The sequence below is a fragment of the Rhodamnia argentea genome, chromosome 5 (assembly GCF_020921035.1).
Source record: "Rhodamnia argentea isolate NSW1041297 chromosome 5, ASM2092103v1, whole genome shotgun sequence".
Classification (NCBI taxonomy): domain Eukaryota; kingdom Viridiplantae; phylum Streptophyta; class Magnoliopsida; order Myrtales; family Myrtaceae; genus Rhodamnia; species Rhodamnia argentea.
Window position 1 is genome coordinate 6,996,515 of NC_063154.1, and position 14,569 is coordinate 7,011,083.

At 39.7% G+C, this 14,569-nt stretch overlaps 1 protein-coding gene across 5 annotated transcripts; it reads left to right on the top strand.

Moving 5' to 3' along the window:
- The first annotated feature begins 7,969 nt into the window (after positions 1-7,969).
- On the top strand, positions 7,970-11,932 carry LOC115752289 (transcription factor bHLH30-like). 5 transcript variants are annotated; one of them, XM_030690413.2, is made up of 3 exons: positions 7,970-8,003; positions 8,920-9,834; positions 10,885-11,932. In XM_030690413.2, the coding sequence occupies exons 2-3, from the start codon at positions 9,217-9,219 to the stop codon at positions 11,377-11,379; spliced, it is 1,113 nt and encodes a 370-aa protein (XP_030546273.1). In that variant the 5' UTR covers positions 7,970-8,003; positions 8,920-9,216; the 3' UTR covers positions 11,380-11,932. The 5 variants fall into 5 exon arrangements, with proteins under 5 accessions (XP_030546273.1, XP_030546281.1, XP_030546299.1 ...); XM_030690421.2 differs by lacking the exon at positions 7,970-8,003 and having other exon boundaries at positions 8,656-9,010; positions 9,208-9,834; XM_030690439.2 differs by lacking the exon at positions 7,970-8,003 and having other exon boundaries at positions 8,656-8,975; positions 9,208-9,834.
- Positions 11,933-14,569: the final 2,637 nt, after the last annotated feature.

Sequence of the window (14,569 nt, forward strand, 5' to 3'; positions counted from 1 at the left end):
CACGTCGATGACACAGTGTTCAGGGATAGAGATCACACTTTTGGAGGGGATAACTTCTGGTGTAATTAAGACCTTGAGTTTCTCGAATAAAATACATGTGTAAGTAACCATAACAAATAAATAGACCGCGTATGGAAATAACTAATAATACAGGTAGTCGTGGAAATGATAGCACCACCACCGACAATAATAACATGAGAGTAACAACCGGGAAAATGTTCATAAAAAATACTGTGATTCAAATCAGGATAATTGTCCAAAAAATCCTGAAACTATTGTATGACGGTCAATTTAGTCCTAAATCATTTAATCATGCCAATATAGTCTCAAAATGTTAGACACTTTGCCAATTTAGTCATTTCGATCAATTTTGGTTGAAAATCGCTGATGTGGCCTTAGGCTAGCCTTCGTCTAGCATCGACATAACCAATATTTACATTTTCTTAAAAAGTTTCTGAATTTTTATATTTTTTTTTCTTGTTCCTTCTTGTTGCTTTTCTTTTCCTTTTGCTTGTGGTCGGTACTCGTTCACCAGCCATGGCCGGTGATCGGTCACGGGAAAGGGTTGCCCTACCAGCCTAGGCGCAGGTCGCTCTTTTCATAAAGGGTATTATGATTCAAATCTAAGGCATGTGCCATATGATACCGGGACGAATCCTTTCCGAAGAAGAAACACCGTATCCGTAATAAATTTACTCCATAATTAGTACATTCCTTAAATGAAAAGGTTCGCCGATACCACAAATATTTCAAATTCTTATTTGTAGATTTCAAGTTATCTTCTTAATATATTTCTAGGCATGGTTTGATCTAGATAAGCAATTTTGAGAATATTGTTACCTATTTGAACTTGGTATTTTAGGTAAATTATCCTTTTTTCATCAGCTTACATATCATTGGTATATTTCATTGTAGAGCACGCTTGAGTTATTGAACAAAGTTTTCCCTTGGGAGTTCGCCCTTGTTATCTTTCTCTTTGTTTTTCTCTCTGCCCCTGTTGGTGGATTCCAAGGTTCGCGAGTGATCAAGAAAGTGTTTGTACCCTTGGAGTGGGGTACCAAGGTGGTGATTCTTCTTGGAGATCTAGATTATCTAGTCTCTTCTTTTCTATCCTCCGGATTAGGGTTTCTAACCTCGCCAGGACAGAATCTCCTTTTTCATTCGTTTGCTGTTCCATGCGTCCCCGCAAACCTTTACTTTTAGGTCAACTTATGATTTAGCCACGCTTTGCTTTGTGTTCTAAAAAGACATTCATAAATCTAAGAAAGTACAAGAAATCTGACTAACGTTGCACTTTACTGTTAAAGAAGGAAAAAGTCTGCACATGCATTGCTGCATGTTAGGGTCCGCTCTTGCTTGATTAATCATTGGAGGGAGAAAGTGCGTAGGGAATATGAACTAGTTAATTTTCGTAGAGTGTATTTGTCATTTCAAACACACTGAATATAACTATCGGAGCATACAGGTTCGTTTATTCTTGAGAGTGGCTTCAAGTGAAGGAGTGCGCGTGCTGTTTCAAATTTAAACCCAATGCGAGGAATAGACGGGCACATGTGAGTTTCACTTTTCGTGGAACCAACCCGAGATTAATGTTTTCGGTCTAACCAAGACCTGTCTTGCCCGGTAAGAAGTTTCCGTAGGCATGGATGTGCTCTGTTAGTAAAACTTCCCTCAAAGCTTCCTCTTCCTGATAAACTTGAGCTTGTTAGTCCGAATCGAATAACTCGGATACCTCATATGTTAGATAATATCATATATGTTGTGCCGATCTATTTAGTAATTGCTAAACATATGTGTTGGATTATGTCTCGAGTTTTGAGCCGTGTACAAAAACTGAACTCGTGTACAGGATTTTTTTGATAATCCAGTGCATCCTTGATCCAAATCATGGATTTACTTTGCGGTGGTTTCTTTGGATAATTGCAGATTTTTTTATTCGTTTGAAACATATCACAAGATTCGGTCAACAAGATGGTTTTCTTGTTCATCCAAGTTGACCGGTTGAGTGGGCGCCTTCAGTACTGTTCGTGTGGGGCCAGGCGAAGTCAAGAAAAGGAATAAAATCCAGTCTGACCGCATAATGGACTTCATAGATATTGTGCCGCACAACGGCACAAGAGATAATTGCTGATTTTTTTTTGAACGGCACGAACACAGACGCACAAAGACAAAGGACGTCTTGAGGAGCCGCTCAAGAAAGAAGAACGTACGAGACAGAAGATCGCAAGAGACGTTCTTGGCTTAGCCGTACGTAGAGCAAACAAGACAAGTATCGAATTTTCTCTCTGTGAATTTTTTTTAATGAGTTTTATATGAGAGATTATGAGACAATACTTGTGTATTTGTTTTGGACTTAATTTAGCCGTGGGAAACGCTCGAGTACATGAGCGGTTGTAACTCTGATTCTCCGATTATAGTAGATTATATTGTTGGCTCTCCATACCGATATTCGGACCAAATCACGTAAATATCTGGTGTCCTTTATCGTTCCTCGTAATTTCTCTGGTGATTTTATATTGACTTATTTGCAAGATTCGTTGTAGTTTTCGCGTTATTATTTCAACAATATGTATTGTAATCTAGGCCCCTTGTAGCGGGACCAAAAAAGGACCTATAGATGTTGATCGTGACATGTAGCATTATATTTCAGATTGTGAGGGACAGATGGTTTGTGCAGTGATGGGCACTTCCTATTGGACTTGATTCCCAATGCCTTCGTGGGCTTATCTTGTTCCAAAAAATATTGCAAACATGCCATAAATAATGCATTACTATACCATGCCCTACCAGTGTAACTCTAAATAGAGTTTTGTTAGTATAACGGTCTTTGAATGACTGCGAGACTAAAAATATATCGTCGACCACAAATACTTGAAAGATTTTTTTTTTTTTTTCGAAATTGAAGGAGTTAACCCCACAATAATTTCTAATTATCTGCTATTTTTTTTTTGTGATAAAAAACAGGCTTGTAATATCAAGTTGATTTCAATAAAAAAAAATCTCACAGTTGATTAAAGTTAGTCGCATAATAATTTCTCCCCTAGATATACTTAGTTTTCCTGTTTCTCCCTCTTTCAATAGGTAAATTAATTAAAGATTTTGTGAACTTTTCACGGAGGATACCAAAATGGAACAATTTTTACCAAATCAAAATTCAATCAAGATCTGCAAATCCGAACAGTAATTACTGCAAAAGGATTTGGCCAAAAAGGAAAAAAAAAAAAAAAACGTAAAAAGGAGTTTTGATCGTTGAAGGTGAGTTGAGCTTCATGAATTCGTGAATCTTGAAGGTCATCCTTATGCTCAAGTTCACAAAGCAATGACGTTTGGTCGTGTCCATCTAGTGCTGAAGCGCCATTATTACTTCTGTAACTCTCAAGAAAAGCGATAAATTCACAAAATTTCTTCTCATACTTTTTTTTTCCCTTTTGCCAATACTTTTCGAAGTTCGAATCAACAAAGCTCAATTGCATAGCCTTCTTCAACAATCACCATGATATGCCAGTTGCTTAATTCTGTGCACCTTCTTCTTTTCCTTTGTCTTATCCAAATCCGTGCCCAACTTTCACGAGCAATTTCAGGGTTATTTCCTCCAAATCCGCTGGTGCAGTTGTTCTTTTTGGCCAAAGATTTGTTGGTTTGGTCAGAGGAGAAATTATTATGTAGATCTGCAGGGTCTCCCTTCACGAGCGTAGTTTCGAAGTGTTAAACAAATCTGTGTAGCCGTAATCACTCCGAAAGAGCACGTATGACACGTCCATGCGATAACGTGAATGAGAAAGGGAAATGATAGATTTCTGGACTCGAAGATTTATCCATTTCATAGCGTAGAAACATCATAGTAAAGTGATCCTTCCAACTCAATCCGAAGTCTTAAATCCATAAGAAATGGGAGCTCGATCCGATATTCATGTGTTTCAACAGGTGCGGTCGGGAGCTTGTGGCTTTAACCTACGCTATGCTAACATGAATTGTGCAAGCCTTTTTCCTACTAATGTAGCAATTCGTTTCCAAGCAGTATGGAATCAGATAAGTCGAGCAGAATGGACATATGACCTTGGGAAAGGTTATGTATGTATATATTAGTACAAAAATAGTAACAAAAAAGAATGCAAACATCGCTTTAATGCGTGGATATATCACAAGAACATGGACAATGCGTACGACATCCTATATCGTCTCTACGACATACGATGAGAACAATCCTCAAACGAAGCGATCGTACCACGTGGCTCACATATCCACATCATCTTCTACAGTCTTATTTGTTTTAAATGCGTACGTCATGACAGCGTGGGATTGATGTCATGATAAGCCCCACAAACTAGGGCTTCGCTTCTCGTGCGTATGTTGTTGAGATAGTGGAAGGTGCTGTTATCATCAAACCTTTGAAACTTTGGAGGGATCTAAATTAGTAGATTATAGAATTGGATCAAAAAGGGTGAACATAAAAAAAAAAAAAAGAGATAAAAAGCATGGGGACCAAATCGAAAAGTACCCATGCGTGCTTCCGGAAAAAAAAAAAAAAACAGAAGAAGATGTTGAATAAATTGAAAATAATGGAAAACGAAAAGAGGGTCGTCTTCTTCTCTCAGCATCTGGGACGTGCCCTAGCAAAATAGTAGCATGGCAGAGGGAGAGACACGAAAGAAGAGCACTGACCTAATAAGTCCGTACTGTTCTCATTTCAGCTGAGTTGAAGCTCCAAAAGCAAAAAATGGCGCACATTGGAAATTAATAATAAAAAAATTCAAGGAGGTCCGGATTTGTACTGTGGACGATACAATATATGCATTGATTCTAGTATGTGAAAGCTTATTTTTGTCAATATAATTTAATGCGCGACCGGTGCATTCTCAACATGGGATTTGTTTAGATTATTCCACGTCAATTATGGAAGGGGTTGGTAGTCGGTTTATTAGTGCGACGGAAAGGCTCATTGTTTGAGCTAGCAGCAACAACCCGTTTCTGTATCTCTTTCAAAAATTAGCTCAAAAGATGATACTACCACCGGCCTTTTCCACGACCGATTGAGGTTGGATTTGCTTGATCTAGCATAAGAACTTGTAATTTTGCAAGGAGGAGAGGAAAAAAAAAAAAGGGATAAAAAATGCTCGATCCTATAATATTTCACACTTTGTCGGGCATTTAGGATATGTGTTTTTTTTTTTTTTAAAGACAAGAAAGAAAGTTACTTTTCAATCCTTCTGTCGAAATAAGATAAAAGGAATTTATGAAAAGGGTCTAAATGGCTTTAATGACCTTGATTATTTTAGAGATTTAAAAGGTGAATGTCTTATCTTGGACGTAACGTAGGTTGAATCATCTAGCGTGAAATGTCTTGCGACATGAACACGCACAATCTCTGTCCGAACCCCTTATCATGCTGTTAAAAGGTTAAACGAAAAGCGAGTAGGTTTGATGATTTCCTGTTATTGCTTTTGTTAGCCAACCCTGATTATGACTGTGTAATCACTCAGACGTTGTTGGTCAAGAGAGCTTCGAGGCGATGATCACCCCTTTTCATGGCTTCTTTTTCCCTTTTCCTTCTGATTATTATTATTATTATTTTTATTTTTATTTTTATTTTTTTTTGCTTTTTGCTTTTTGCCCCTTGTTCTTTTTGTTTTGGGCCCAAAAAAATCACGACGGATAATTGTTTCTTCACCTCTTTAAGCCAGACCAGATTGCAGGAAACAAAATAGGCGGAGTGTGTAATATCTCGTGACAAGAAACATCCTTATTTTCCATTGTGCTTTGGCCTTCTCGTGCTTTCTTAACTAAATAAGGGCAAACAACTATGTGATTTCCAAAGCTTTAAACTTTCTTTTGCCCAGTGTAATGGAAGGAAACTTGCAAATAGACCGTGAAGAAGTGGGAAGAGTAGGGATGCACTTTGTGATGTGTAATATAAGGAAAATATTGCATTATCCTCAATCCGTTGTTGTTGTTTTTTTTTTTTTTTGGATTAACAAAGTTTGTAATTGAAATTTTCCTTGTAATGTCTGCTAGGTAAATGTCTTAAGGGTACTCATCTTAGGGTTTTCACTTTATTTTCCTATTTTGGCCATAATGAATTATCCCCGGGAAAAGTGTCAAAAAAAGTCATAAATCTATTGCATTGGTACCAATTTAGTCCTAAACCTTTTTTTGGTGCCAATTCAGTCATAAACCTTTTACATCAATGCCAGTTTAGTCCTAAACCTTTTATTAGTGTCAATTGAGTCTTAAAATTTTTGGATTGGTGCCAATTTAGTCTTAAGACTATTGCATTTATACAAATCGAGTCAATCCGGTCAATTTTGGTTGGAAATTGCTTACGTGGACATCGATTATCCTATGTGGCACGGCCGGCGCTGATGTGGATTTTCTTATATTATTTTTATATTTTAAAATATTTTATATAATTTTTTAAAAAAGTTATTAAAAATAGTAAAAATTATTAAAAATAATTTAAATAATATTTAAAAAATGTCCACATCAACAGTTGTTGTGCCACTTAAGACAATTGACGTCTACATTAGCGATTTTGGATCAAAATTGATCAGATTGACTCAATTTGTACAAATGCAAAAGCTCTTAGGATTAAATTGACACAAATCAAAAGGTTTAGGACTCAATTAGCATCAATAAAAGGTTTATGACTGAATTGGCACCAATGTAAAAGGTTCAGGATTGAATTGGCACCAAAAAATGGTTTAGTACTAAATTGACATAAATGCAATAGGTTTAGAACTTTTTTGACACTTTTCCCAATTATCCCCTAGGCAATAGATGGTAGATGCACTTGCGGTAGATCTAAAAAAATCAACAATATTTCCATTTAGAAATCGCATTTACCAGGTGCGACGACAGAAACAAATGAATGACAATAATCCTTTCAAGCTCCTAATTACTTACCCACTAGGAAAAAAAATCTTTTTGGTGTTGCGCATTCAGCTGATATTCGGAACAAAATTTTATCTCATTGTTGAGGAGATTTTCCATCGAGGTCCCCGAGCCGTGAGGAAGGATTATCTTTGAGCAACATAGCAAGGAACGGTTTGAAATAGTTAGGACGTCAGAGTAGGAACGAACAATTCTAATATACCTGGATGCCGAGTCACTTGTTTTGGAGACTTTCTCAATAGTTCATCGGCAAGGTCAATAGCAATGCTAAATTCCAATCGTTGACAATTTCAAAAGTCTAAAAAAATGAAAAAATAAATCGATGGGTGTATTTATTGTGGTAGGACTGAGATAACTGGTTGATAGGATCGTGTCAAAAGGATATGAGCGACACCAATCTCGCTCAAAATGGTTAGGATATAGGCCGAGTTATTCTTAACAAAAACTGCTCGGAGCCCACCAAAGTCAAAACTCTCAAAAATATCTAAAATGGGTAAAGGATAACCAAGGACTCTTACCACTTATCCCAGGTATCATCCTTGTACCGAGTAATGCTCTCACGAAATCAATGGATATAATTACTTGGATGTATTTTCACTTAAAAACCACAAGCTATTACGTTAATTGGGCCGATTAGATCAATGAAATCCTCCACAAGACATCCGTCGAACTTCTGTTTCACCAATTTTTCTCACATATGCGTTTTTTGAAGACATTTATAATGTGAACGAACGGGCTTGGCCATGCTAGGGCGGAAAGGTTGGAGATATAGAGACAGCACAGGGGCACTCCATTTCATTCCAACATCTTGGAAACCTAAGCAATCATGCAAAATGAACATCTTCTCCAACATACATATCTTGCTGAATAGACACGACCCACCTTTGTATGATATCGTTGCAGGAATTGGCGGGCAGGAGGGGGCCTGGTTGGATTAAGATGCCAGTAATCTCTGCAGCGTGCCCTCGTCTCTTTGAACCATAATATACAATCATACCCTCTCTCTCTCCCACGGCCTTCCTCAAACAGTTTCTCCACGTATAACTTTCTCGGTTTCAGGAGGTCAATATACTCATATGAGAGAGAGAGAGAGAGAGAGAGAGAGAGAGAGAGGAGTGTGTTCCAAGACACAATGATTACAAGGTCTTGGGACGGCGTGGAAATAGCGGAGCGAGTGTGGAAGGACGTGGGGGCTTGACCGAGGTAAGGAAAGGTGGCTACAATGGCCCTTCCCCCCCTCCAAATTAAAAAGATAAAACAAATGCTATACACAAGTAAAACAAAAGGGAAAAATCAAAAGGAAAGGAGAGAGAGAGAGAGAGAGAAAAGAGAATGATAGATAGAACATAGCTCCGCCTTTTATCATGACGATGCATCAGCCTTTTCCGAGGCTTCGGTCGGTCGACAATCCGTGTGTTGCCTTCACTGCGCTTTGCTCTGTGTTCTTTAGCCTCTCTCTATATCTGTGTCTGACCTACGCTCATGTGTTCGCAGAATGCAATTATTCACATCGAACCAATCGCAAAGGACCATATTGTTTTTCGTAGTATTCTTTCGGACCATATAAACAGAGGGAAGGGGGGAAAAAAGAAAGAAAAGAGGATCACCCCACCACCACCACCACCAACACCAATACCTTTAATTTGATGGCTACATGTATATATGTTGATGGAGAATGCCGTAAGAAGAAAGGAAAGTTGAGGCCTCCCTAGTAGACTATATACTTAGAGTGGTGCAAATTAGAAAAAATCAAAACGCTCCAAGGAGAAAGAAAAGAAAAAGGACAGAGGAGAACAAAAAGATACCAACAATACCCACGAGAGAGAGCCTGAGTTGAAGGCAATGAGGATAAAAAGGGGTCGCATCAAGCCCTCCCCACACACACTTCACAGCCCAAAGGCAATCACAGACAAACCTACCAAGTGAAAGAGATTGAGAGAGAAAGAGAGGGAGAGAGAGAGAGACTGGTCTTCAACCTTGGCTTTTTCCCCTCTCCACCACCGCCACTAGCCAACCAGAGAGACAGAGAAGCAAAGACAAATCGAAACTCCATCCTCCTTCTTCAGCTGTGTATCGAGCAGCAAGAGGTCTTCCCCCCTGCCCTACAATCCTTTTCTGGAAAGTAAAAACTCTTTCTCTGATGACCCTTTTGTGCTTTTCGTCCATGGAAGTGCATACCAACTTCAAAGATCTTCTTCCGTTTTAGTTTCTGTCTTCGCTCCTAACTAGAGGGAAGGAAAGGGCACAAGTAGAAAAGGCTCTGGCTTTTGTTTCTCTCTTTGGTCTTTCTTTGAATTTTAGCTTGTTGGGGTTTTTCAGTAGGTGGGCATGAGTGGAAAGATTGAAGAAGATCAAGGAGAGTGTTCGCAAACCATCGACAATTTCCACAGCACCCCCCACCACCACCACCACCACCTACAAGATCACTACCACCACCAACAACAGCAACTGCTCCTCCAGATGCACCACCACCACCACCAGAACGACCACGCTTTTGGCGGCGCGGTCTTCCACCCGGACCTCCAAGCCCCGCCGTCCGTCCTCCCCTGGCCCCTCCAGCAGGCCCACCCGGCCTTCCACTCTGGCCGCGAGCCCGACCCCTTTCTCCTCCCTCCCCCGCCTCCTCTGCCACCGTCGCCCTACGCCGGCTTCTTCAACCGAAGGGCCCCTTCCTTGCAGTTCGCCTATGACGGCGGTCCAGCCTCGGACCATCTCCGGATCCTATCCGACGCCCTCGCGGTGGGCGTGGCGGCTCATCCTGGCGCCGCCGCCGCCGTGGCGCCGTTCGGGCTCCAAGCCGAGCTGGGGAAGATGACGGCCCAAGAGATAATGGACGCCAAAGCCCTCGCCGCCTCGAAGAGCCACAGCGAGGCCGAGAGGAGGAGGCGAGAGAGGATCAACAACCACCTCGCGAAGCTGCGTAGCTTACTCCCCAGCACCACTAAAGTAAGCAAAAGAGAAAAAACCAAAAAAAAAAAAAACGCTGCACATATATATTTTTTCGCTCGATGATCATGCTGTCATGTTCAAGCCACACAAACGAAACACCCAGCAGAATTGCACGCGCACTCAAAGAACAAAAAGCACAAAAGAAAAGGGAAAAATACAATGGGACTTACATATTTTTAGTTACATTCAGCACGCGTATGGCGTGGAAATCGTATTTTATGAACAATAATGAACATTTTTTTTAGCTCTCTCTTTTCCCGATCGAGAGAGAAATTCTGGGTTGAGATCTCCTTGGTTAGATTCTCTTTAACATTTGCTAGTTCCTCGGTAGACATATCAGACAACATAGACAGTGCCCTTCAAATCAAAACCTATCTCTCCTCTAGACATAAAACTGCACTCTCCCATATATTTGCTAGTCACCCACCTTTTCTTTTTGCTTGATCAATGCCAAAGATGATGTTTTGTTTTCTCTTTTTATATCTTTCTTCTCTTCTTTTGGTGCTCAACACTTTTGGTATTCCATCTCCGAATCTTCGGGGGTAGTTCCGAGGAGGCGATAATCGAAAAGGGCGAGAGGCGTTAATTTCGCTGGGCTGACACGATAAAGAGAAACCATTTTAGCAGTCGAAAAGGCTTCCCATGGATAATTCTTGCCGGATATCAATCTCTCCTAGTCCCCTTCTTTTTCGCCTTTCTTGTTCAGATTTAGATAAACAAAGAATGACAAGAACTAAAGAGGAAAGAGACAAGCCAGCATTCTTGTCAGCCCATTGCGCAAAATTTTAGCTTTCTCCAAGGGAAAAAGATAAAGATTTCACCATGAAAATGCAAGCTTCCGTTCTCATTTCTTTGTGCTTCAGACAATAGGGTATTCGAAAACCAAGATGGTGATGTACATGATAAGCATGCTTCGTTTGGTTACTTTTAGATGGTTAGAGAATGCACTTAACTTGGTTTATGGAAAACCATGCAAAATGGTTTTATTCTGTGAAGCAACTGTCTTCATCCCGGTTTCTTTATTTTCTTCTGACGCGATGCGAACAGACGGATAAGGCATCATTGCTGGCAGAAGTGATCCAGCACGTGAAGGAGCTGAAGCGCCAGACGTCCCTGATCGCCGAGACGAGCCTAATCCCGACCGAGACCGACGAGCTCACGGTGGACACTTCGGATGAAGAAGTCGACGGCAAGCTTGTGATCAAGGCATCGCTGTGCTGCGAGGACCGGTCCGACCTCTTGCCCGACCTCATCAAGACACTGAAGGCGCTGCGGCTGCGGACCCTGAAGGCCGAGATCACCACACTCGGCGGGCGGGTGAGGAACGTCTTGTTCATCACCGGCGATCACGATCAGGACTTGAGCGGCGACAATGGAGAGCACCAAGAGCACCAGCAACACATACAGCAGTACTCATTGAGTTCAATACAAGAGGCGCTCAAAGGGGTGATAGAGAAAGCTGGCGGGGGCGATGAGTCCTCTTCTGGGAATGTTAAGAGGCAAAGGACTAACGTCAATATCCTCGAACACAGGTCTCTCTAACAATGTCGACCATATCTAAATCTTCTTCTAACTTCCATTTTCTCCTCCTTCTCTACTCTTTCTTTCTTTTTTATTTTCCTTATGCTTGCGGGTGTTCCTTTTTTCTTGTTCTTTTTTTTTTTTTTGGAGGGTTTCGGTGTGTGCTTGTGTCTCTTGGCCACTAAACAGCCGGCAATATGATGGTACTTTTTTTTTAACCACGTGCACGGCTCCATTTAATGGAGAAGCAAGAGGCCAAAAGAAAAAAAAATGGTGTTGTACATGTGTGGTTGGTGGGGAAATTCCTGCATTATTTTCTGGTGCTTCTGATCTGGTTTGGGCTCTTGGCAGAGAGATGATGGAGATGTGAGTTTGAAAAGAGGAAAGAGAGCGAGAAATCTTTTTCATGACAAGAGAAGTTTTCTGAGATAACCCCATTCAAGGAAATGTGAGGAATTGATTGCTCTAGGGTTTTCGTTTGAGTCGGGTCCAGATTATATCTGTCCGATCTTCTGGTTGTTCTTCTTGCTGTATTTGGACAGTGTGTACGACGTACTACGTGTGCCATTTTGTCCCTCTGGGTTGCGTGACGATGATGTTCTTCGTCCCAACCATCACCATCACCATCACCATCGTCTTCTTCTTCAATGGATTATGTCGTCGAGGGTTTTTATTTTTCACCACGGCCTTGTTCTGCTAAATGAAGAAACGGAACCCCCAATGAGGCATGCACGTTCAGCGTTTCCTAGTGCATAGCCATTCTGCAACAGGCTGGTTAGGGCAAGTTGTGCTCTTGAGGATCATCGTTCGTGTAATTATTACATTGCATGTGAGGAGCTGTGAACTTATTTTTCCAGTTTTGGGTTTTCCCCGTTCTTTGTTTTCGGAGTGTCTGCTGCTCGAGGTTGATTTGGGATGTGCATGCGAGTATATATAATTTAATGGCGGGAGCATTTTGCTCCTTCCAGATGCTGTCGCCTTTAATTTTTTGCAACTGTGTGTTCTTACCTGTAATGCTCTAATGCTTTGTCTCAAAATTAACTTACCCAACAAGAAAGCTTTTTGTGTTTTCTTCGTCGGATCTTGTGCCCTCGCAAGGTGTAGTTTAGTTGGAAAGATTCAATTTTCAAGACTGATTTTGTACAACATAAAAGGCTATCTGTGCATTGAAAACTGTAGAATTTCCCTAATATTATTTAATAAGTGCGTCTGGACTCGGTTCTTGAACAATCGTTAATGAAATCTTTGTTCATTTTTTCTTTTTTCTTTTCTTAATTTTTTTAATGTTTTTTTTTTTTTTGAAACTATGCACACATCAAACATGCCAATGTGGCGGGGTAGACTGAAATGAAAGTAAACGAATACATCATTTTTTTAGGATTTTACTATGTGATGTCGTATTTTTCTTTAGGAAGTCGTTAGTTTAACGATCGACAAGATCTTGTCGATCCCATGATCTTTCAATTAATGAGTGGTTTATTTAAAACATGCGGTGATGGTGTGTGGATCTATAGTTAGAAATAACCGATAATACTGTCAGACTATCGGGGAATCGTTCTTCTTTTCTTTATTGGGTAAGTTAGCATTTACATTTAAAACTATCAAAGAAGGTTGAAATAATTTGAAATTCTCCTTTGCCAAGTTGGCAACATGGATGACAATGCAAATTAGTAGGTGTTTTTCAACATTATGCACACCACAGCAGGCACCTTCCACTCTGTGTGAATTCACAATTCAAAGAGTACTGAGATTATAACAATAGCCGCATCCCTATTCCATTCAAATTCTCAATTTTGGAAATTGTACAGCTTCATCATTTTGCATGTAATATACATTTGGCGTTGCTATTTCGTGAGTGAGTATTTAAAACTGCAAAGTCAAACTTATTAGAATTTTGAAAAGGCTCAATCTACAATTGAGAAGGCAAAAATTTTAAATTTAAGCTTCAAAGTTTTCTAATCTTGCGTATTATTTGGCATTTTATCATTTTTCTGTGTTCTTCTACCAATTAAATGCTCAGGCTATGCCCTAGTTGCGACATGACATACATTAAAAGGTGCACAAACTACAACTGAGATTGCACATCTAAGATTTCTTGTTATTAAACATACTTATGAAATTTTTTTCCGTGCATTTTTTTGATTTTGATTGAGTAATCTTGGTTCTCTCCTTAATCCTATTTATGCACTAGTTTTGTGCGATATGTCGATGCACGTACTGTTGTCTAAGTAAATATACCTAATTTGCAGTAGTTAAACTGCAATAACAATCTAATTGTATGTAAAATTCGCCATAAGTACCTCTATGTAAAATCGAACAACTTATTAAGGCTGACTTTCCAGCCACAAACAAAAAAGAAAACTTGTTAAGCCTGACGAAGTACATTGATAAGTATTGTTTGCTTGACAAATTGAGAGTTACAGATGGTAAGCAATGCAGCTAATTGTATGCAGGTCATGTGATTCTTTACAACCTAGCACTTGGTAGTTATATATTGCATTATCAAGTAATCTCGTCGTAAATCAAAACCGCAATAGATAACTTGTGTACAGCTGAGATGGCTCATGTTCCATCACAAATGAATCACGTTAGCAAGTGTCCTACCGAAGGATATACTAGCTAGTTGAACAAACTTGATAAACATCTATCCGATATTAAATCATTTTATGTGGAATACAAATTGCTAAAGGTACAGGGTTAATGGACATATACATAGTTTTCCAATATTTTACTGGCGTACGATTGTTTTCCCACATCATAGACAGAGGATGGCTGAATTGCCACGCTATTAGAATGTCTCACATGTTCGTGAACTTGAACATTTGAAGTTCTTACATATGACATATGACTATTGTTTCTGATCACATTCAAGAAGTTCCCTCATTAGATTGATAACGCCAAAAGAATAACTTGGCTATCTCCACTCACTATACTATTATATATAGTGTGTGTATTTATATATAGATTTGGAAACTTAATTTTTAGAAACATTACTACGCATCTTGCTCGACGATAATGTATTCTAAAGATTGATCCATTATTCCTCCAATTTTGATATAAGCCAACAAATGGAACGTAAAAGAGGAGATGATGTGCGATGCTGATTTAGGAAAGGTCGCCTTCAAGATCAAGATTCGAATTGTCTTCACAATCGTAATATTTATATGCCACCATTCCCATCGGGAACTCTCTCTCTTTAGAATAGTTATTT